General features: G+C 41.8%; 1 protein-coding gene across 4 annotated transcripts in view; it reads left to right on the forward strand.

The window, feature by feature from the left end:
• The window catches only part of DCUN1D2 (defective in cullin neddylation 1 domain containing 2), a 91,366-nt gene that overhangs the window by 36,780 nt on the left and 29,143 nt on the right, over nucleotides 1-25,443 (forward strand). For all 4 annotated transcript variants that reach the window (XM_033948715.1, XM_033948714.1, XM_033948713.1 and 1 more), the window contains exons 3-4: nucleotides 17,775-17,943; nucleotides 25,231-25,361. In XM_033948715.1, the coding sequence (XP_033804606.1) occupies nucleotides 17,775-17,943; nucleotides 25,231-25,361 (300 nt within the window). The remainder of the gene's footprint in view (nucleotides 1-17,774; nucleotides 17,944-25,230; nucleotides 25,362-25,443) is intronic.

Consider the following 25,443-nt stretch of genomic DNA (forward strand, 5'->3'; position numbering starts at 1 on the left):
AAATTGTCATTTCTTTAATAAGACATTAACTATTTTTTCTGCGGCCCTCCAAGTACTCTATTTTTTTCTGCAGCCCTCACATTTAAAGTTTAATATCTTTTCTTTCTCAAAACTGACACATTTCAATCACTATATTGAAAATAAAATCATTTTCCCTACCTTTGTTGGCTGGTGACTATTTTTCTGTGCTTTTAACTATGTTTTCCAGGGCCTTCTTGTACTTTGACTGTTTTTCTCTCCGTCTTCACTTTCTGCCTTGCATCCATCGTTGGCATTAACTTAATATTCAATTTTTCTGCTTTCTTTTCAAAATCTACGTTTCCATGTCTTCCCTTCCCTTCCTATCTCTCTCTTCTTCCATCCTATTTCCATGGTCTGACATCTTTCCTTCCTTTCTCTCCTTCCCTCCTTCCCCCTGGTCTGGCATCTTTCTCCTTCCCTCTCCCCCTCCATGGTCTGGTATCTGGTAAAAAAAAAAAAAAAAGGCTATATATTCTAATCTCCCAATCTTTTACCACTTAATCATCCCTCTCTGTGCTCACAACCCCTTCTTCCCCCCCCCCCTCCCCCTGAGCGCGGAATCATGGCATGGCCTAACTCCCATCAATGTGCAGCTCTGCTTCTACTTTACCTCATCACCCTTAGAATTTGCACTGCAGACCCTTATGCCACAACCCCCATTCCTGTCCACATCTCCTTATACCGCTCGGTAAAACCAAAAGTTCCTTCAGTCTCACCCCACACTCCACAGAACCAACCTAATACCAGTTCATCCCCTAATCCTCCTCCCTCCCGCTACCCTCACAAGCTCTACCCAAAAAAACCTAGGTCGCTAAAAAAATTAGCCTACTCTCACGATTACCCAGTCACCCACTCCAACCAACAGAACCTACTAGGTTTCTACCTAAATATTAGATCGCTGAGAAACAAAGCCATTCTGATCAAAGACTGGCTGACCGAAAATAACCCTGACTTTGTCCTACTCACTGAAACCTGGTTGCACTCTGACAAGGATATCATAATCAAAGACTGTCTACCCCCAGGATATAAGATTCTCTCCCTGGCCAGAACCTGGGGAAGAGGAGGAGGTCTAGCTATAATCTTTCGAGACCACCTCAATTGCTCTTTACTAAACACCAAGTCCTCCCCTAACTCTGAAATACTAGCCTGCTCTCTCAACTCCAAATCCCTGTCCGCCTCCCTAACTATCACTCTAGTCTACATCCCACCAAAAAAATGGAACCTAGCCAAAGACGACTTCGCGGAAGCCTTACTCACTAACTCCCTAACAAGCCCATACAACCTTCTATGTGGGGACATTAACATCCACCTAGAGCAGCTAGATCAACCAGAAGTATCGGATTTCTGGTCACTCATCACCCAACTAGGCTTCTTCAAACCCCCCCCTATCAAAACTCATCAAAGAGGTCATCAACTAGACTTGGTGACCTTCTCCTCCAAAGTCCTGTCCAGCCCAAAATTTAATTGGACACATGCCAATTGGTCAGACTCCCTTTGGTCTGATCACAGACTCTGTGACTTTTCCATTGTCTGCCAACAAAAACCCTCAAAAAATGGCAAAACAAGAAACATCAAAACCCTCACCACCAGGGGAAAGATAGACCCAGAGGAATTCTGGGCCCGCTACGAAAAGAACACAAAACTTAGCGAAGAAACAGAACAACTTATGACAGACTGGATCAACGACAGCACAAACATTTTAAACGAAATAGCACCCATAAAAACCCGCCAAATCAGAACCACAAAGCAGGAGGGATGGTTTGATGCAGAGCTATTACAGATGAAGAGGGACCTTAGAAAATCGGAAAGAGTATGGCGAAAATCCGATTCCCAGGAACACAGAGATGCCTGGAGACTCAAACTAAAAATCTATAAAAACCTGACCAAAGAAAAACGTAAAAAATTCTATTCACACAAAATTGGTGACTTTACAAATAACAGTAGCAATCTCTTTAAGCTAGTTAATGACCTATACTACATCGAGACACTCACCAACAACCACGAAGATTCCACATTAACCGCAAACACCTTAGCTGATTTCTTCATCTCCAAGACCCAAAAACTAAGATCTACTTTACCTGCCTCGACTAATCCCCTTGAGCTTTTCCCCATTCTTACTGATACCGGCATATACAAACCAGACCAAGGGTCCAGAGCAGATCTATACTGGAACCAATTCAATATACTGGACTGGGAAACCTTCAATAAATTCTACAACAAATATTCTAACTCCTTCTGCAAACTAGATACCTGCCCTCCAAATGTCATGAAAACTGCACCCATCCATTTCAAAGCCAACTTTGAACTTTCTACTTTCCTCAGGATACTTTCCACCTGAGCAAGGCCATATTATGTTAACCCCAATCATAAAAAACACGAAAGAACCCCCAAACGCCCCTTCTAATTACAGACCTATCGCTAGCATTCCTCTATTCACCAAAATAGCTGAAGGGATAGTAAATGCTGAACTCACCGCATATCTGGATAAATTCAACATACTATGTGACAATCAATCGGGCTTTCGAACAGACCACAGCACTGAAACCATTATTGCAGCCTCATTCGACTACTTGCACACCCTCTTTAGCCTGGGCTCCAGCGCCTTGATCCTTCAACTCGATCTGAGCAGTGCGTTCGACCTAGTAGACCATAACATTCTCCTAGAATGCCTGACCCACATTGGCATCTCCAACCAGGTCTTCAGCTGGTTTTACGGATTCCTACGAAACAGATCCTACAGAGTTCGCAAAAACGATTCCTCCTCATCTAGCTGGGTTAACTCCTGCGGGGTGCCGCAGGGCTCCCCCCTGTCCCCCACACTATTTAATATCTACCTCGCCTCCCTGGGTAACCTCCTTCAAAACCTCAAACTCAAATCCTTCATCTACGCAGATGACATCACAATAGTCATCCCACTCACCACCTTCTCCCCAGATCTACTAGCCTATATCACAAGCATACTTAATCAGATAGAACTCTGGATGCAATCCTACAGATTAAAACTTAACCCGGACAAAACAAAATTCTTCCTAGCCTCCCCCAATGAAAAAATCAAAGTCTCCACAATCCAAGTGAAAGGCTTGGTCTTCCCCCTCGAACAAACATTAAAAATACTGGGAGTCACTCTAGACAAACATCTATCCCTAGAAAATCACACCAATCTTACTGTCAAGAAATGCTTCTCGGTGCTCTGGAAACTGCGCACCATAAAAAAATACTTTGATGACTCCTCTTTCCGCCTTCTGGTACAGTCCTCTGTCCTGAGCGTACTAGACTATTGCAATGTCATTTATCTGAGCTCCACAAAGAAAACCCTTAGGAGACTAAAATTGATCCAGAACACTGCCGTCCGCCTCATATTCGGCCTGAACAAATGGGACCACATCACACCTTTCTACCACCAACTGCATTGGCTCCCTTTCGAATCCAGAGTCCTATTCAAATTCGCCTGCTTCTGTTACAAAACTGTTTTTGGCCTATTACCTAGATACCTCAATCACCATTTCACTCTGAACCTCACCAACAAGAAATCCCGCAGAATACAGCTGTTTGTCTTCCCATCCCTAAAATTGTCATTTCAAAAGATTTCTCGACAAAACCTTTGCTTACCAGGCGGCCAAGCTGAACCCTTGGCTTGCCCAAATGATACTCAAGGCCCCCTCTTACCTTAGCTTCAGAAAACTTCTCAAAACGCACCTTTTCCGTGAACAGGCCTTTTAATCCCCCTTGCCCCCTATTTTCTCCCCTTTCCCTCTCTACCCCGCCCCTTCGGCTTTCCCTCTCTCCCCCCCTCCCCCGATTTTATCTCTCTCTCGCTATATCATATCTTACAACCCTTCCTTCTGTATTACCATTACCTCTACCTAATCTCTTCAAAGAGTTCCCCCCCCCCCACACTTCTTTGCCTGTATCTTTGTCAAAATTTTGTAAATCCGTGTATTATCACGGACCTTAATTATTGGATGTGAACCGCCTAGAACTTTACGGGTATGGCGGTATACAAGAATAAATTATTATTATTATTATTATTTCCTTCCCTCCCTCCCATGAACTTGGCATCTCTCCTCTCCCTTGTCTTCCTTCTCTCTATTTCCCCAATTGGGTGCAGCAGTAACAGAAGCAGAATTTCCCTTCCCCCTTTCCTGTGCAGCAGAGGCATTTCTCTACCCCTTCCCTCCCTCTCCCTTTCCCTGTGCAGCAGCATTTCCCTAGGGTCCCCCTTTCCTATCCAGCAGAAGCATTTCTCTTTCCCCCTCCCCTTCCTTGTGGTGCAGCAGTATGTCTGGCCGGCTCCCTTGCTCATTCGATCGTTCCGCTCAAACCCATGGGGGCGGCTCCTCACGAGATCCGTGCCTGCGTCAGAAGCCTCTCTGTTGTGACGTCAGAGAGGCTTCCGATGCAGGAGTGGATAGCGCGAGGAGCCACCACCTGCGGTTTAAAACAGAACGATCGAATGAGCAAGGGAGCCAGCCAGACATGCTGCTCCACAAGGAAGGGAAGGGGGAAGAGATGCTGGTGTGGATGGCGCGAGGAGCCGCCGCCGGCTGCAGCTTTGACCGGAACAATCAACTGCAGCAAGGGAGCAGTTGATCATCGCATCCAGACCACAGGCCGCAAAATAGCACCTGGAGGGCCGCATGCGGCCCGCAAGTTTGAAACCACTTGTTTTAAATGGTTTAAATAAATGCTTATTTCATATTCTGCGAGCCCTAACCTTAACCTGAGATTTAACTACTCATTTGCCTGCATTTTTGGCATTGTTGATCTCCTGTAAGCTCTGTTAGGTCTGACCATAGTGTTCCTGCTCCATCTGTTGCGTCTTACCATCTGGTGACTGGGATCTACCCTACCTCTGCATGAAATACCTGGAGCTCATTCGCCAAATTTGACAGCCTCTGAGTACTGGAGGGCTGAATCTGAAGGAAAAGGAAGAAATTACAGGTGAACATGAGTGACTTAGACTCAGAGCCCTGATATTCCTTGTGGTGGTTGACCTGGCTGTGATAGTCTGAGCACATGAATTGTTCAGGCATACGCTTTGGATTGTTGCCTAGTGGTTAGATTGGTAAATGTGTGGTATTGTGTGTGATCACATACAGATTATACAAAAAGTTTGTTCCATGCTTCTAAAATGAATTTACTATAAAATTTTAACTTGCAACAAAAGATTCTATTCTTGTGCTGCAGTGATTAGTGTTTTGATGCAGAATTTTCATGGCTGTCACATCCCAAGTGTGTGTGTGGGGGAGGGGGGGGTGTATAAGTGGCCTCATGTGTTTGCTCCTAAACATATTCTTTGCTAATTTGAAATATATGCATTGAAACGTGTTTCTATGGATGTTGAATTTCTTTGTATTTATTTATACCCCACCTTTCCCAAGGCAGGTCACAATAGAGTACATACACAAACAGAATCACATACAGTACAACAAATCGAACATCAATAAAGCATAATAGTGATAATGTAAAGCCTCCTAAAATTATAAAGAGGCTATCAGCGCTTCACATCAAAAAACTATAAATTAGAGAATGACACTGGGACAAATTTTTCTCCATCCTCGCGGGGACTCATTTTCCTGTCCCGTCCCCACGAGTTCTTTTCCTGTCCTTGCCCCATTCGTGCAAGCTCCATTCTCATCTGCAGAAGCCTCAAAAACTTTAATATCATAAGTGTTTGAGGCTTGTGCAGTTAAGGCAGCACTTACAGAGACGGGACAGGGACAGCAACAAAACTTACGGAGATGGGAAAATTGAGTTCCTGCAAGGATGGGGACAAATTTGTCCCCGGGTCATTCTCTACTATGAATCAAGTCCCATATTTCATCTTACAGAAGAGGTGTTTCTTCAAACTACTCAAACTTGTTTGCTGTTGTAAATATCCCGGAAACTTATTCCACTCTCGAGGACCCACACACAAAAATATGCTAGCTCTATGCACAGCTAGCCAAAACTGTTTCACTGTCGGAATGTGTAGGTCATCGTGAATCACCGAGTGTAGCATGCACTGTGGCTCATATGGCAGAATGTTAACCATCAAATGTTTTGGTGCCTTATTGTGTATACAAAGATGCACCATGACCAGTAATTTATAAAGGATTCGATGTTCTAATTTTAACCAATACAAAGATATATAGCATTCTGTCACGTGATCACTCTTAATCGAAACAGAATTCGAACAATCGAGTTCTGGGCTACCTGCAGCACACTCAAGTGCTGATGCATATATACCCAGAAGCACCAAATGGCAGTGGTCTAAGCATGATAATACCACACTCTGCAAGACAGTCCTAAACATAAAGGCAGACAAATATGGGCGCAAACTGTTAAACAGACGCAATTTTAATAAACCTTTTTTACCACTACACATACATGTCCCCTGAACGTCAGACAAGAATCTAGTAAAACACCTAAATATTTTACCTCTCTGAATATTGCAACAGTAGTGTCTAATAGGTCGATTTTATCAGGAAGAGCATATACCAATGAACAAACAAAGCATATAACCTTCGTTTTCTGAACATTCAATTTCAATCTGTTGCAATTCATTCAACTATTGATCTCTGTCATCACCCTCTGCAGCCGCTGAACTAACTTTCCAAAGTCCCCATCAAAAGGGAGCATAAACTGAACCTCATCCGCATAATGCTGATATGAGACCTGCGCAGACCGCAGCAGTCTACAGAGGGGGATGAGATAGAGATTAAACAAAACAGCTGATAGGGTTGAGCTCTGCGAAAAACCCGTCGTAACTTTCCGCCGGTGGAACAATACAGCATCCACTAATACTTCCTGCTGCCTATTCCACCAGAAGGCGGAAAACCATTTTAAAACTGTTACTACTCCAGTTCCACAACCTTTCAGTCTATCAAGTAAAATAACATGATCCAACGTGTCAAAAGCTGCCAATACATCAAGAAATAGTGCCAGATACTCTTTTCCCATTGTCAAGACCAGTTAATAATTTATGTATAAAAAAAATTTGCTCTTGCTCTTATGACCATTTCCTTCAGAGCAACACGTTCAATTTTTGCAGAACAAAGATACTTTGTTCACTGCTCCACTTGTCCTTTGAATTTATCGCAGATCAGAGGGTTGTTGGTCTATCTATGACACAAACCATTTTCAGGTTCATCTTTCTGTACATAGAAGTGTGCTGTCTCATTTGAAGCTAGTTGGTACCATTTTATGCTTGTGTACTAGGGGTATAATAGATGTAAGTTTTGGGAAATGTAGGCATTCATATAATTTATTAAGTAATTGAAACTTTTGGATTCAGAGAACTGATGCCTCCAACCTTTTATAGGATCCTTTACCTTTATTGTTTATGTATTAGCATTTTCTAATCCAATACGGGACCAAAGAAACCAGTTTAAATCTGGATCCTATAATACAGAGAAAACAGGAGGATTATTGGTACAGCTATATAGATTTTTCTTCTGTATAACGACTGCTTCATAGCTGCTGAGTATTGTGTATTGGTAGCCCTTTTACAGAGATTTTCTCCATCAATTGCATTGGTTTTATGATCAATGGGGACCCTTTTAGGTGTTTCTGCAATTCCTGCCCTTCTTACAATAGGCAGGGTTTAATTCCATTGCTTGTCATTTTTTTTCTAGAGATATGTACTACTACTACTACTAAATGTTTCTATAGTGCTGCTGGATGCAAACAGCACTGTTCTCATTATATACAGGTACTGTCTCGGTTCCTAGTGAGTTCACAATCTTTATTTACCTAGGGCAATGGAGGAGTTAAGTGATTTGCCCAGGGTCACACGGAGTTGCAGTGGGAACTGAACTCGGTTCCCCACAATTGCAGTCCACTGCACTATTAGACTACTCCACTGAATTGACTAGATCTCATTTGGCAAAAGTTATTTTTGGAAAATTTTGACTCCCTCCTCCCTTTTCATTACATGTTTTTTTCCAGTTCATTTCAAACATTGGTGTTGCTTTTTTTTAAAAAAAAAAAATTAATTCATATTAGAACTGTTCAATTTGTGCAGATTGCACAAATGTTAATTTGTAGATTAATTTTGTTAAATTAATTTTTTGCTTGAATTAAATATAAAGTGCCAACAAATTCACATCCTTATTTTCTTCATTGTCTGATTTTATTAATGAAGATAACTACACAAGAACCTGCCAGACTTAACTGCCCAATGGTCAAGACTGCCAACCTTCCTCCCCCTGATACTTTGATATAAGTATTGGGACTCGAAAGAGAAAAAAAAGGAATGGGTTTTGATTTATTGCCTTTCCTTAGTTAGTCAGTGCTTTATATATTTTATATACAAGTATTTATTTTGTACTTGGGGCTAAGTGACTTGCTCAGAGTCACAAGAAATTGAAGTGGGAAAAGGGCCCTCCATGTTACACTTGCCCCCTCCATGTTATACTTGCTCATTCTAAATTATAAGCTGTGTGTTTTATGGAAGTGGTTATATAGATGTTAATTTTGGGAATGCAATACCTGTAACTTAGCTCTGTGCAATGCTCAAGAACAGAAACAAAGCATTTGAGGAAAACTAGAATTTTATTTTTAAAGAGCAAATTTATTTATAAGATTAGGCATTCAATGCAGTGAATTAAGTTATAATTTAGGGATATTTAAACAAGGGAAATATGCCACAGGATAAAATATTGTTATCCTTAGACAAGCAGGCAGCATATTCTCGCATGTGGGCTGACGTCATCCACGGAGGCCAGTATGGACAGTGGTAAAGTATACTGTCACTTAAGCTTTTAGCAAAGCTTTGAGACTGCCTGCACCGCGCATGCGTGAATGCCTTCCCACCCAACACCAGCTTGCGAGGTCGTCAATTTTTCATTTTCTTTTTTTTCCTTTATTAAATAATTCAAATGCATTTAAAAACATTTAACATATATAATCAAACAAGGAACAATACATTAAATCATTGTATACCTTAAATCATAGTACATACTAAAACTATCAAATTATCTATAAACCTTCTATAGTCTGACCCTCCCTTCCCCCCTCTCACCCTGGTGAAAGGATGTGTGCAGGAGATTCATGAAATATTATAATATAAAAATCTATAGTTCAGAAATCAATAGGATTACCCACTTGGGAGTTGGTCCAAGCATCATATGCACCCCAAATGGTATTATAACTATGTATATGGTTTCTCCGAAGAGCAGACAATTTAGACATTTGTTGTATGAATTGAACTTTGGTCAACAGTTCTCAGAGTGCCGGAAGATCTGGTTGTGTCCAAGCAGATGCCAGAACAAGTCGACCTGCTGTGAATATCAAATGTATCCATTTCTGTTGTTTAATAGGCAAAGCGGCAGGCCCTACATTCAGCAAGTAACACTCCATAGTCTTGGGTATCGAAATGCCCAACACTGCCTCAGTAAAGAAAATCACTCTATCCCAATAGGTCTGTGCTTTTATACAGTGCCACCAAATATGTTCAAAAGTACCCACTTCCCCACATCCTCTCCAACATTCATCCGATCCTTACCCATACATAGATCGCAATCGCGCTGGAATGTAATACCAACAAAAAAACAGCCATTTTCTATATTACTAGCAATAGTGCCATGAAGAAGGGAATGAAATATTTTAGACCATTCTTTATCAGTATAATAATTACCAATGATCTTTTCCCAGCGACGTCTATATTTCAAAGGGGGGTGAAGATGCTCCAATTGTGCATTATATAATCTAGTGATACTACCCCTCCTACTCTTTCATCAAAGCCCTCCCTAAGGTCAACTGTTTAGAGGAAACCAGATCTCTGAGGGCCACTTTTCTAATAAAGCTTTCAATTTGTCTATAATAAAATAGATCTCTCGGTACTTCAATCAATACTTCAACAGGGACAATTTTCCCATCCTCCAATAACTGGTCTAATATTTTAAGACCCTTCCTTCCCCACAAATGGAAGGCCGAATCAATCTCACCTGGAGCAAAATTAGACATGTATAATAGCTGCCCCAGAAAATAGATCTGGTCCCCCAAAACATCGCCTATGCACCCAGATCCACAAATCGAGAGTATGTCGTAGTACAGGGTTACAAAAAATTGTAGAACACTGTTCAAAACTCTTCAACAGCTTCCAGCATGATTCTCAATCTCATTCACTCAAAGTCCTCAGCGACACCACCAGGGATTCAACAACTCTCATAGTCCGAGGCTTTGTGTCCTCTCCTCATCGGATTCTCTTCAATAATTATTTTAACTTTAAAAGTACTTAGCTTGGTGGTCACAATGCAGGGAAATCAAGCCAACATGGTTTGCCTGATAGGCTTTTTCAAGGCGATGTTTCCTTTCATGCTTAATGCTCCTATTTTAGACCACAGCCATCCATAAAAGACATCGTACAGAATATCCCCTTTCAACTTTAGAGAGTGCCCTCTTGTTCTCCCTTCCTTGGAGAGGGTGAACAACTTGTCTTTATCTACTAAGTCTATCCCCTTCGATATCTTAAAATGTTTCGATCATATCCCCTTTCAATCTCCTCTTTTTTGAGGGAGAAGAGGCCCAGTTTCTCTAATCTCTCGCTGTATAGCAACTCCTCCAGCCCCTTAACCATTTTAGTCACTCTTCTCTGGACCCTTTCGAGTAGAACTGTGTCCTTCTTCATGTATTCATGTACGGCGACCAGTGTTGGATGCAGTACTCCAGGTGAGGGTGCACCATGGCCCGGTACAGCAGCATGATAACCTTCTCCGATCTGCGTTGATATTGTTTTTGCTTATTCCAGTTTTCTACCCGTTTTTGACCTTTTCCATTTCTTAAACGAGGTTGTCTTTTCTCTGATCACTTCCTTAACCTCTACAGTGAGCTGCGCTGGTTCTTTGTTCTTTTTCCTCTTGGATCCCTTGTTGATATTTAATCTCAATGCTCCAAATGTCTCTCATACTAGTTTTAGGTTTTTTATTCAAATATTCTGATATTAATTTATACTACTTGGCCTAGGAAATCTATCTGGAAGCATAGGCCCGGCAAGCTATACTGATCCTTTAAATTTTGCCAATCAGGGAATCCCTTCTGAATGGCCTGCAACCATTTATAAACTTGAGACTTTGCTATGCCAAATGATTGTTGCAGTTGTGAAAAATCAAGCATTCTCTCATTTGATATCACATCATCTAAGTACGCATTCAATGCTTCCAAATGCATCCAATGCTTCCAGATGATCTTAAACTCGCCCATTTGAATCTTGGAGTTCAACCATATAGATTGACACGTGGATTGTTATATTGGTATAGTTGTTAGGTTGTCAATGAATTTTAATGTTTTTCCTTGTATCACAACGAATACTATTGTCCTTGTAAATCCTTGGCATCTTGATACTCAAAATATGACATAATCGCAATAGGGACACGAGTTGCCATTCTAAATAAAGCCAATCCGGAAGATGCTCCAAGACTTCAGGAAGGATCCAATACATTCCTTGACGCAGAATAAATGCTTGATGGTATCTATAAAAGTTTGGAAAATTTACCCCACCCGCTGCAATTGGTTTTTGTAAAGACACTAAAGCAGATGTTAGCCCTTAGTTTTTTTTTCTTTTAGAAATATTAGGCCTGGGGTCAGATTTCCAGCAACTTGGACTTTTCTATACTGCCGATGCTTGTCTGTACCTGTGGACATCGACATCGAATAGCATCATTAGCATATCTAGTATCGAGTCTCTTGATACATGCCTCTCATCAACACCATCACTCTTCGATGCAGGCTGTCATTTCTGAAGTGCATTGCCAATGAGGCAACCGTGCTTCAGTACCTGCTGTACCTTCTGTACCAGCTAGAAGCATGTGGTTCCAATGCCGCCTCTTCATATGTCGAGATCTTTTCCAGAGTCGTAGGCAGTTTCAGCATCAAGTCTCTCGATGCATGCCTTTCATTGACATCATCATTTCTCGATGCATTCTGTCAGTTCTAAAGTGTGCTTCCTCTTTCGGTATTGACACCAACACCCTGCTGAACATACAGTAAAGACTTGATGGCATATGGTACCGGTGCATCTGTTCACTTTCTTCAATGTCTAAGAACTATGTGATGCATTGAGTTAACTTCGATATCATTGACTGTACTGGCAGATTAGCTAACAGTACCAATGCACTCCTTCCAGTTGCATGTGACATCAACGCTAATATCGAATCCCTCAGTACCGGCCCATGCTGAACATAATGCATAAAGGTCCATAGGTACTGACTCCAGTTTGTTCATCGAAGCATTGATGAATATCGAGATCATCCTTTCCCTTGAGAAGCCTACAGCCAGTGATGGCTTTGTCGGCATGTCCCTTAGTAAAAGATTCAGGGACTACGCCGTTGTTATTGGCTATTTGGAGAGAACTTTTTTGGGCCCTGTTTCGGCCTCGCAGCCTCTCCCCTCATCAAATTACAGAAGCTTCCTTCCACGTCTGGAGTAGCAAAGCAGGCAAAAACCCAACAGAAAACCAAACGGGTTGCCTCTTCTCCAATTCTATATACAGAAAAGATACCTTCTAAATATTTTCCCCCTGCTCCCTGAGCCTCTCTCTCAAGCTTCTCAGTCGTTGTCAAATTTTTTTCTCCCTCTTGCAAAGGTTTATGCAAAATAGTGCTGCCCTGCTTCAGCCTTCTGACCCTGCTCCTCATATTCCTGCTCTAGAACCCCAGCAATGCCCTGTGTACAACAATTTCCTTCCGATCACTTAGTGAATGATCCATAGGAGGTAGCTGGGGACCTTGTACCCCCATTTGCTCTTCTCCAGCTCAAGCTCCTTCATCTCCTAAGGAGTAGTCAGACCAGGTAGATGTTAGCAATGTAGACTTAGACCAACCGATGCTGCCTCTTCTTCAGCCAGCTCTAACAGCAGACACTCGTATCCAAAATTTTTGAAAAAGGTGTCTTCTCTATTAAGTCTCAGTCCTGATGCACACCCATAGGTAGTAAGGACTTTCAATCTGTTTAGGGAACAGCCTGTTTGGAGCTAAAGTACAGGCCACCATTTCGCAACTCAGCGCATCCTTCAGATCAATCTCAACATTTTGTCATCCTTACTCTACTTTTTCCTTTTGTAGAGCATATCATAGAAACATGATGGCAGATAAAGGCCAAATGGCCCATCTAGTCTGCCCATCCGCAGTAACCATTATCTCTTTCTCAGAGATCCCATGTGCCTATCCTAGGCCCTTTTGAATTAAGACACAGTCTGCCTCCACCATCTCTTCTGGGAAAGTATTTAATGCATCTATCCGTTGTTTTCAGCAATACTATCTGCAACAACGTTTTGCTTCTTACAACAGGTCCATCTTGCTCACAGCCTCCTACATATGTGCTAAGACAACATCCCAGAGACCGTAAGCAACCTGCTGTTAATCAACTGCCTGCACTCAAACCTACACCTAGGGCTCCTTTTACGAAGGCGCATTAGCGGATTAACGTGTATAATAGCGCACGCTAAACCGCTGGCCGCGCTAGCTGCTACCACCTCCTTTTAAGCAGGCGGTAGTTTTTCGGCTAGCACAGGGGTTAGCGCGTGATGAAAAGTCACGCGTTAAACCCACTAACGTGCCTTCGTAAAAGCCCCTAGTTTTTGACCATCCCCAATGGGAGGGGGCTAACTCAATTCTTCTCAGCTTGCTAACTCAATTCTTCTCAGCTTGCTAACTCAATTCTTCTCAGCTTGGGAACAAATTATGACAGATCAATAGGTCCTCAGTATCGTGTCTCAGGGATATCTACTAAATTTCCTCTCTCCTGTTCTACCTTCTCATCAACCGCCACCATCAATGGTTCCTCCTCAGCACATACCTCAACTTGCAGCAGAGTTATCCTTTCTGCTGTAGAGCAATGCCATAGAATAAGTACCACCTCTACAGATCAATCAGGGGTTTTACTCAAAAAGTTTTTTCTCATACCCAAAAAGGCACAAGGGCTCCAACTGATTCTCGATCTCAGGCCCCTCAATGCTTGCCTAAAACGGAAAAGTTCAGAATGATCTTTCTTCCTGCAAGTCTCCCTCTCCTCAAGCAGTATGATTGGCTAGCTGCCCTGGACCTCAAGGATGCATATACTCGTGTTCCTATTCATCTATCCCACTGGAGATTTCTACACTTCAAATTCCTCAACAAACATTTCCAGTACAAAGATCTGCCTTTTGGCCTATCGTCAGCACCCCAGGTATTACAAAGTGCTTGGCGGTGGTCATGGCACATATGTGAAAACATATAGTATTTCCTTACCTCGATGATTGGCTACTAGTGGCCCAGTCCAATGACAGTCTATTTCAGGGGTGGGCAACGAGGGCCGCAATCCAGTAGGGTTTTTTTACATACAATGGGAGGCAGTGCATGCAAATAGATCTCATGCATATTCATTGGGGAAATCCTGAAAACCCGACTAGATTGCAGCTCTCGTTGCCCACCCCTGGTCTATTTCTTTCAATTCAAGCCAAAGTGCACACCCTGCTAACACTGGGTTTCATCAACTTTCAGAAATCCAGCTGACTGCAGTTCGTTCCCTCACATTTATTGAAGCACTTTTGGACACCACCTCTGCAAGGACCTACCTGCCTCAAGAAAGACATCAAGCCATAATCTAGTTAGTAAACCATGCGAGGCAATCAGCTTCCCTACCAGCTCGAACTGTCTTGCACCTCCTAGGCCATATGGCAGCTTTGCTTTCGCTGATACCGCATGCCAGACTCCACATGTGACCATTACAGTAGCACCTGAAGCTACACTGGAATCAACATCTTTTCTCGCTGTCAAAGCTGATTCCGCTGTCTTCAAATATCAAAGATTCCCTGCTGTGGTGGATTCATTCCACCTACCTACATACATGATGTCCATTCCAGTTTCCACCGCTTTCTCTTACCATAACCACTGATGCTTCCAATAAAGGCTGGGGGGCGCATCTCGACAGCCTCTAGACTCAGGGTCAATGGTCGTCAAATGAAAAGTCCCTACATATCAATCACTTGGCGCTCCGAGCACTGCAAGCCTTCCATCTGGATTTCCAAAAGAAGCATTTGTATTCAGACAGACAATCAAGTGCTCATGTTCTATATAAACAAGCAAGGGGGGTTCCAGATCCATCAGACTCTGCAAGGAAGCCTACTATTTTTAGAATTACACTTTTCCCTTCAAGTGGATCTTCATGCAGTCTATATTCCAGGGGAACACAATATTCTGGCAGACTCCCTCAGCAGAAAACTCGACCCTCATGAGTGGACCCTCAATCCTGATGTCTTAACAGACATTTTCCACCAATGGGGGACTCCCCAGGTGGATCTCTTTGCTTTTCAATGCAACGCACAATGCAGCCTCTTTTGCTTTCTACGCCCAGATCCAAAGAGATGTTTTGTCTATTCCATGGGAGCACAATCTTCTCTACGCTTTCTCACCATTTCCTCTCATTTCCAGGATGCTCCAGAAAGTTATTGCAGACAAGGCACATCTCATCTTCATTGCACCCAAGTGGCCCAGACAAATATGGTACTCACTGCTTCTGGATCTGCTAGATGCTCCTCCAGTTCCCTTAGAGGGACCATCCTTCTCTTCTCTCTCAGCACAATGGACAACTATTGCATCCCAATCTCCACAGTCTGTCTGACAGTCTGGAAATTGAGAGTTCACTCCTAACCAACCTTCCGTTCTCTCAATCAGTGAAGACAGTTCTGCTTGCAGCATGTCGTCCTTCCGCGAAGAAGTCCTATCAAGCTAAATGGAAGCGTTTTTCCATCTGGGCCCATACTCAAGGTCAAGAACCTCTTCATTGCCCATTAGATTACACTTGTCAGACTCCGGCCTCAAGATAAACTCTGTAAGATTTCATTTGTCAACCATGTCAGTGTACCACTCATTGGTGCTTGATAAACCAGTTTCACAACATCCTCTCATTTCTCATTTTATGAGAGGTCTTGCCAATCTTAGACCGCCACTAAGATCCTGGGATCTCAATGTAATCTTGGAACAATTGACAGCTCCTTTTGAACCACTAAGGTCTGCATCTCTCACTTCCTTTCCTGGAAAACAGTTTTTCTTATAGCGCTCACATCAGCTAAAAGAGTTGGTAAGCTTCAAGCCTTAGTCACCTATCCTTATTTACAATTTTTTCCAAATAAGGTGCAGTTACGGACTCATCCAAAATTTCTTCCCAAGGTGGTTTCGGACTTCCACCTCAACCAAACCATTACTTTACTGTTGTTTTTTCCACCTCCACTCACCTCAGAGGCAGAGGAGACCTTCATTTCTTAGATTGCAGAGAGCACTTCTTTTTTACTGTTGTTTTTTCCACCTCCACTCACCTCAGAGGCAGAGGAGACCTTCATTTCTTAGATTGCAGAGAGCACTTCTTTTTTACTGTAAGGCAACTTCTCATCTCCGCAAATCGAGTGAACTATTAATTTCCTACAACCCAGCTACCTGTGGAAACAACGAGAGCCATATCATGGATTACACGCTGCATCCATTTTTGCTGCACAAGAGCTCATATTCAGCCTCTGGTTTAATTGGGGCACATAAACTGCGAGCTACAGCAGCTTCAATAGCCAACTTGAAATCCACCCCAATCCAGGATGTTTGCAAAGCAGCAACCTTGTCCTCTGTGCATACTTTTAGCAAGCACTACTGTTCAGACCAAAGTTTAGCTCAGGATATTCGTTTTGGTCAGTCAATTTTAGGTAACCTCTTTGCATTATAGACTGTTTCCACCTCCTCTATGCTTTTTCAGCTTGAGACTCGCTAACAAGTGTGCCTGCATATCCCCTGCTTGTCTCCAGAGAAAGCAAAGTTGATTACCTGTGGCAGGTGTTCTCCATAGACAGCATGGGAATGCAGCCACACTTGCCCGCTATCTCCTCATCTCGACTTCTATTGCTAGAGACAAAACTGACAGGAGGAGGGGAGGGGGCTCGAGGAGTAAGGGCATCGTGCACATGCTTAGTAGGCTTAAAGCTTACTATAGCTAGGGAAGGGCACTGATATACATGCTCGGTCAGAGACTTCACCAACAAGTGTGGCTGCATTCCTCTGCTGTCTTAAGGAGAACACCTGTTAACAGATAAACAACTTTGATTTCCCTCTGAAAACCTCTTTGATATCTGCCTAAATTTCAGGGACTCCAATTGTTTTCTTCAGGGGTTCCAAATTATTTAGGCTTTTAGGATCCCTCATGCCTCTTTATGAGGGATAGATTGCTTGCACAGTCTCAGTAGTATATACATAACCATAATGATAAAGCATGAAAATTTGTCCTGAACTGGGCTGCTTTGAGGCCCCTGAGGACCACAGTTGTCTACTCCTGAATTAGTGATATACAGTATACTGCTGGCAAAAGCTATTCTCATTATGAAGATGCAATTGGCATCTTCTGGGGGTTTTCTCAACATGAGAAAATGAAGATGATGGAAACTGTCAACATTTTCTGATGAACAGTTTCAGATAGGATCCAGTATTTTACAGGCAGAGGTCATCACAAAGTAATGGTGTTCAGTATGGCTCCAAAACTCCATTTTTGGTTGCTGTCTTCAGCTTTTTTTCATTTTTTAAAATTGTATTTTTTTACGGGCATATTCCTAGATGTAAGGAGCATTAGCATAAAAGTCGATATCACTACTTTTCCTCCAGGTTGAAATGAAGAAACAAAATTACCAGCAAGCTCAATTAAATTTTAGGTCTGCATGGCTTTTATTACAAGAGTGTGCTCTAGCCCTTTTGTACTTTGAAAGAAAAAGGATTTGACACAGAATAATGTCAGTTTATATTTTTATTTTTCTTTAACTGCAGACCCACAAGATGAAAACAAAATAGGTATAGATGGGATCCAGCAGTTTTGTGATGATTTAATCCTGGATCCAGCCAGCATCAGTGTCTTAGTAATTGCCTGGAAATTCCGAGCAGCCACTCAGTGTGAATTCAATAAAAAGGAATTTGTAGAAGGCATGACAGATTTGGGGTGAGTATAAAGGTGCACTTTATTCAGTTTGTAGTGTTCTATACATTAAGCAGTATATGATCAATCTGTTTAAATGTATCCTCTATTAGAATTTAGGTGCTGTACTGAATTCTAGGACACATTTAAGACTGAAGAGGATGAATATGATGGCTCCTAAACAGTAGACTGAAATAAGAATATTCAGTTCTTTAATGCTTAATTCCTTAAAAATGAAAAATGCACCTGATCATGTCCGGTTCTAATCCTCGTTTGTATCTTGTAGCTTCAGGAAGTATATACAGTAGATGATATTGAGATTTTTAGACAAACTCAAATTTAAGAGAATTTATAAATAATAAGATCTCTTAAGAGAGAAATTGAAAACTGTCCTTGGAGTCTCATTTTTTAAAAACATAATATTCAGTACTTTGAAATAAAAACTTTGAATGGTTTTGTTCGCTTCATAGTTGACATCAGGAAGTTTACCTTTTGTTGCTGGCTGTACTCCAGCCTTGTACATCTGTTGGACAGATTTATGTTAAGAGTATTTCCTTGATGGAACCCTATTTGCACGGGGGAAGCCACTGCTTGCCCTGTATCGGTAGCATGGAATATTGCTACACCTTGGGTTTTGGCTAGGTACTAGTGACCTGGATTGGCCTCCGTGAGAACAGGCTACTGGGCTTGATGGACCATTGGTCTGACCCAGTAAGGCTATTCTTATGTTCTTAGATATGTAGAACTTAGCTTGTTGTAATACCAGGCATTTTCTTTTATGAAAATAAAGCACTTTATCCCAGGACAAGTAGGCAGCATATTCTCACATGTGGGTAATGTCATCCACAGAACCCGGCACGGACTGTCTAAAGTGAACTGTCATCTTAATAGATTAAGATTGCCAGAACTGCGTATGCGCAGGTGCCTTCCCACCAGCTGTCAGCTTGGGGTACCATCAATTCTCTGTTTTCCATAGAGCAAAGAAGCCATATTTTTGTTTTCTCTTTACACACCTTTCAGTTTGCATCATATGTATTTTTAACATACGTATTTTATACACATTTATCTTCTGCATGTATTATTTGTTTATATTTTGTGCCTTCCTGTATTAAATTTTCTTTCAATTTATTTGCCAGTATTACTGAAAGGAGTGCTTTTAGGCCTTTGCCTATTAATCTTCCACTTCTATTCATTGTGGATATCCTGAAAACCTGACCTGCCTCTGGCTCTCAAGGACCAGAATTGCCTACCCCTGTTTTAGATGCTCCCCTCGTCACTCCCGCCATCGTTCCAGATCTATGGAGCAATATGATGACTATGATTCTGACTTGTCTCTTCCTGTTTCTATCAAGTCTGACTACAACAACGATTTCTCTGTTGGTTGGCTTCCAGATTCAGCTTTACTGCCTGATCAGACTCTACCCCCTCTCTGCTAGTCTGTCCTTAACCAGGTTTATCAGGCAAATGAGGCATGATCCTCCAATTAAAATGGAGTCTGAAACAGAACCTACTAAAGAATTCAGAGAGGCACTTGATTCCAAGGAGTTGTCAATCACTGCCTGCAGGTTTCTCTCTGTAACCTTATGAAGGCTTGCTCAAAAACTGGGAATCCCCCCTTCATATACTAGTTTGCTATATCTGCGAGCAGATAAATATCTTAAGTCATTCACTTGAAAGCTTATAACTTCAACATGTCGTTCATACTTAGTTCCTAATAGTCTAACACTTTGTAACCTTTTTCCCATTCCTTGTGACTAGGTAGTCATTATCTTAAGCCTATTACTTCTTTGCTTATTTCCTTCTTTTTCCGCATTCTAAACCTAGCCTCTTGTTCTTATCCTGTTTGTTTTTCCCTCATGATATTGTAAATCTTTCCTGCCACTGATTGTCCTCTTGTGTCTAGTTTAGTTATTTGGTCTGTGTACATCTCCCTTGTTCTGTTTTTATTTTTTGATTTTTGATATAGCTCATTGTTTTTATTTATTGTAAACCGCTTTGATGTGACTTTTTTTTTTGTTAAAAATGGTGGTATATCAATAAGATAACTGTAATTGCTCCAAAGAGGTTGGATTCCTTTTACAAGCTTCAGTCTGCCCCTGGGTTTGACAAACCACAGCTGCCACACCAGCCACTAGTAGTGGGATCCTTCTTAAAGAAAGCGCACAGCTCTAAAACCTACACTAATGTTCCCCCAGGCAGAGAGGGCAATATACTAGAAAAGTTTGGTTGCAGGGTCTTCCAGGGCTCTATGTTCATGAGCAAAATACTAAATCACACCTATATGTCCTTTCTACATAAAGTCCCTTGTCCAGAGGATATCCACTTATGATAAATTCATACTCTCTAAACATCTCTCAGCTTATCGGCATATCACACATGGCCTCCTAGAAACACTCTATATATGATGTCTTTTGATGTAGCCTTTCACACCTCAGCTGTGTCCATTTATATGCACAGACAGGCTTGGCTCAGAGTCTCAGATCTAGATGCCAATGTTCAAGCCCATCTTTCCAACATACCCTGCACGGATGATGTTTAGAAACCGTATAGAGGAGGCGACTCAAAAGATCAAAAGACATTCACTGTATGGCCACTCTGTCCTCCTCGAAAGCTCAACAATCTCAGAAGTCTAAGTGTTTTTCAAACTCCTATAGGTGTTCTTTGAACTATTCCAGAAATAAATACCATCAGCCTCCTGCATCTATGCAAAGACACCTGAGGCAACAGAAAAGTTCTGCAACTTCTCAACCTAAGCAGCAGCAGTCATTTTGACTCCCTCCTAGAGAGCTTAGCTGGTGTATCTTAGCCCTCACCTCAGAATCTACTATCTATTATTAACAGCGCCGAACCCTCAGAACATCAGATTAATGGGTCCTTCAAATGGTGGTCAGGGCTATGCCCTTCATCTGCAGAAGAAACCACTGAATCACCCTCCAAGATAGTGTCTTTTCAACTCCCATCAGAGAGCCCTCTTTCACCAGGAACTCTCAGCCTTTCTCAAGGTCAACACAATAGAAAAGGTTCCATTGCAGGAGAGGGGCAAGAGGTTCTATTCAAGATTTTAACCATTGTCTCTCCAATTTCCTTAGTCCCTTTTTATCTGCCATCATGTTTCTGTGACCCAACAACAACCATGTTTCAGCATCTCTGCTTGCATCAGGGGTCAGAAAGTCTTGTTGTTCAGTATAAAATATCAAAATACTGAAGTCACAATGAAACACCTTTGCCCAAACTGGTGGAAAAGAAACACACTCAGTCTAACAGTCGATTTGGTGCCACAAGAAGCTAAGCTACTTGTATACATTCTGCTGTGCAATTAAAAATAAATAAATAAATAAAGGTACCATAAGGTACTGCGTAGCTCTCAGTGAGTTTGAGCTATGTGCTGCCAAAAGTCCCATTCTAGTTTTACAAGACTAACAGAGCACCATTCAGTTCAGATGTTCTGCAAGCTATCTGCTAATAGAAGAAAACAGAGTATTTGTTGAAGAGATGGTGGTGGTATAAACAAGCTCCAACAGACAAAGTTGGAAAAAAGTCAAGAAGAGAAAGCCAGTGATAAGAAAAAAAACAAAACACCCTAATGTGGCTTTGTAAAGGAGGGGGGGTAGATTTTCTGTGAACTGCTAAACCTTTATTGATGGTCTACATACTTATTTTCTCCATTCATAAAAGCATCTCATAAATCTCACAAATTTTGATACTTTGTTCAGTAATCTTTACATCATTTCACACAAGCTTGACCATACAAATGTTTACTTTGACTCTCAATAAAAGATATGACAAGGTTTAATGCTGTAAAAACCATAGAAAAGACGAGGGATTCAAAGTACAAACCACAAAGGTACACAATAATGAGCCCGACACAGGCCTTGTCAGGTCCATAATTAAAGTAGGATTATCTGGAACTTTTGAAGGCCCTTTGTGCTTTTCTTGTGTTCCTTTTTTAGGTTTAATGTTGATCATACAATTACATTGTTATATTTCATTATTAATAGAACATAATAAAAGTGGTTTCATGATAACTTTTTACAACTCAAAACGTGATGAAAACTCTTAGATCAGGTGATCAAAATATAAACTCAAACTGACTTATCACCTTAAAACATTTTTTTAAACTTTTTAACTTTTTTGAATAAAATACTGATGTGTGTATATATGAAAAGCTCAGACCCAACAACCAACCCTCTAGTGATCAACACAGAGCAGGTTGTTAATGAGGCCATCCATAGCTGATCACCATCTCATACCACCGCTTACAGACATAGATTTTAGACACTAACTGATTAGCCTGTACTTATCTTTGGTGGTGGTGCTGCTGGGACCCATCCCACAACTGCTCCGGTCTTAAAGTCTTGTGATAAATTTTCTAACGCTGTCGAGGGGGGTCGAGGGAAATATGAGATAGTGTTAGAAAATTTATCACAAGACTTTAAAAACGGAGCAGTTGTGGGATGGGTCCCAGCAGCACCATTGCCATTGCTAATAAGGAAACTGGAGGGAAAAGTAAAGTCTGCTCGTTTATTGGAAATGTTGAAGTTTTGTTCTGAACTTTAAATACAAGCCACAGGCAGCCATTTTTGTTGGGATCTGGGGAGGGGAATCTTTCCAAGCTGATCCATTGAGGAAAAATTATTGGAGAGGATTTCACCCATAAGAACATAAGAATTGCCACTGCTGGGTTAGACCTGCTCCCGTGGCGGTCCCTAGGTCAGAGACCAGTGCCCTAACTGATACCAGCCCTACCTGCATACATTCTGCTTCAGCAGGAACTTGTCTAACTTTGTCTTGAATCCCTGGAGGGTGTTTTCCTTATAACAGCCTCCGGAAGTGTGTTCCAGTTTTCCACCACCCTTTAGATCAGGGGTAGGCAATTTCGGTCCTCAAGAGCCAGAGCCAGGATAGGTTTTCAGGATATCCACAATGAATATGTATGAGATGGATTTGCATGCACTGCCTCCTTGAGATGCAAATCTATCTCGTGCATATTTATTGTGGATATCCTGAAAACCTGACCTGGCTCTGGCTCTCGAGGACCGGAATTGCCTACCCCTGCTCTAGGTGAAGAAGAACTTCCTTACGTTTGTACTGAATCTATTCCCTTTTTAACTTCAGAGAGTTCCCTCTCGTTCTCTCTACCTTGGAGAGGGTGAACAACCTGTCTTTAACTAAGTCTGTTCCCTTCAGTATCTTGAATGTTTTGATCATGTCCCCTCTCGGTCTCCTCTTTTCAAGAGAGAATAGGCCCAGTTTCTCTAATCTCTCGCTGTACAGTAACTCCTCCAGCCCCTTTACCATTTTAGTCGCTCTTCTCTGGACCTTTTTGAGTAGTACCGCGTCCTTCATGTACGGCGACTAGTGCTGGACGCAGTATTCCAGGTGAGGGCATTAAGCCTAACCCCAAGGGAGTTTTGCCTAGCAGAAGAAAAACTTTCATTTTGTTGAAATAAGGCTTTTATGTTTTAGCATATTTTTGGCTGAAACAGCAACTGTTTTGTTCTGGTTTGTGAATGCTGGACTTAAGCGCAAGGTGATACAACCTGAGAATTTATTTGACATTTGTTTATGCTGGTGAAACAATAAACAGTACCCAAGAAAACTGCACCCAAAGTTTTGAATTCTTTTTATTTTGAGCCTTACCAAGCTACCAAAACAACCTCGCAAACCGCTCGGCCGAGGTTTGTGTGCACTGGCTTAGGTCACTTGCCAGTCAGGTTTTCAGGATATCTACAATGAATACGCATGAAAGAAATTTGCTTATATTGGAGACAGTGTATGCAAATCAAGTTTATGCATATTCATTGTAGATATCCTGAAAACCTGAATAGCAAGGGGTATCTCCAGGACTGAGTTGAGAAACACTGTGTTAACTCACCTTCTAAAGTTTCAGGGGTCACAGAGTAAGTGGTTGGCTTACGGAACTAAGGCCTCGATTCAGTAAAGTCAGTGATTGTCGCTAATCCTCATCACGCTGAAAAATATGGCATACAGTTGGTTGATATGAATGCATGCCTTTGGGTTCATTGATTTCCTGCTCAGCCTGTGATTTGGGGGATTTTCAGTCTGAGGGCAGGAAGCACCATATGCAAATGTGGCCCTAGGGGCTGTGGAGCAACTGATTGCTGAGCTTCCAAGGTTTGTTCATGCAAGTGGTGGAGCAGCTCATACGGTCTTTCTGGATGTGAAACTGCTATTGTATTTCAGTCTGTGAGTTCTAGATATGAAGGATGTCTGAGGCTGTGGAAAGGGAGAGTAGGAATATGATCTTTGCCAGGAAGGATGGGGGTTAAAAATTTTGAAATATGCAATGAATCTGCTTAGGAGGTATGAGGGATGGGTGAGCCTAGCCTGCAGAGGAGGAGCACTGACCAAGAGAGAGTGAAAGGGAACCTATTGGGAGGAGGAATTAGTAGGAGGCAAGTCAGGTCAAGAGGAAGTAGAGAGCAAAGAAGTAAGGAATGGGGGAGTGGAGTAGGAACATGGGGATGGGTGTATTAAGCGTCCTAACCCAAAACAAAAGTCAAACTGCAGTGGCAGAAAAAAGTGAAGGATAAACAGAATAAGATGACCAGGAGAAAGAAGATATTACGGTGGGGAGGGACTGAGAAAGAAGTGGTGATGGTCTGAGAGAGAAAAAATGTATGGTGTGCATAGGTTAGGTAGGAAAGAAGGACTATTGAGGACTGGCTAGGAGGGGGAGAATATGGGTTGTATAGATGTGCAAGGGTGGCCTGGAAGGTGTAACATAAATCTGAAGTAGTTGGGAATACGATGGTAAACTGGTAATGATTTGGATTGGGGAGGAAGAGAGACTGGTGGGACTTGAATTGCTACCTCTAGCATTTCTTTTAGCCATAAGTCCTCCCTACTGTACTCTTCATGTAAAGGCAGCCTGACAGTTGTTTTGGCAACCCATCATGCTTTAATTTCTTTTATATGAACTTGGTAGTTTGTGATGAGTTGAACATTCCCAATCATTTTGAAAAGTTGGCTCCTATGGTGGGGGAGAGGGAGCACATGAAATTCGGGTGGGGGCTACTCTGCAGGCCCAAGACTATTGGGCCACAGCCTTGTGGCCCCATGCTCCTGGACAGTGAGAATAAAACTGCTTGCAAGGTTGCTCACAAGCAGCATTATTTTTTGCCCTGCAATTCAGCAACCTGTAGGGCATCAAGATGTGGTAAAAGGTAAACCTTTTTTTACACATCTTGATGATTTTTCCCCTTCATGTATCATGTGATGATTTCCTGAACCTGTTTTATGTTATACAGTGAAAATGTATTTAACAAATCTGTTCTCTTCCCCCAACAGGTGTGACAGCATTGAAAAATTAAAAGTTCTGTTACCGAGATTAGAACAGGAGCTTAAAGACCCAGGAAAATTCAAAGATTTTTATCAATTTACATTTAATTTTGCTAAAAATCCTGGACAAAAGGGTTTAGGTGAGTACAGTTATTAAGAATCCACTGCTGTTAGCATTGGGACCCAGAAATAAGCACAGTGCAAAGAATATTTTACTTTGAT

The sequence above is a fragment of the Geotrypetes seraphini genome, chromosome 6 (genome assembly GCF_902459505.1).
Source record: "Geotrypetes seraphini chromosome 6, aGeoSer1.1, whole genome shotgun sequence".
NCBI lineage: Eukaryota > Metazoa > Chordata > Amphibia > Gymnophiona > Dermophiidae > Geotrypetes > Geotrypetes seraphini.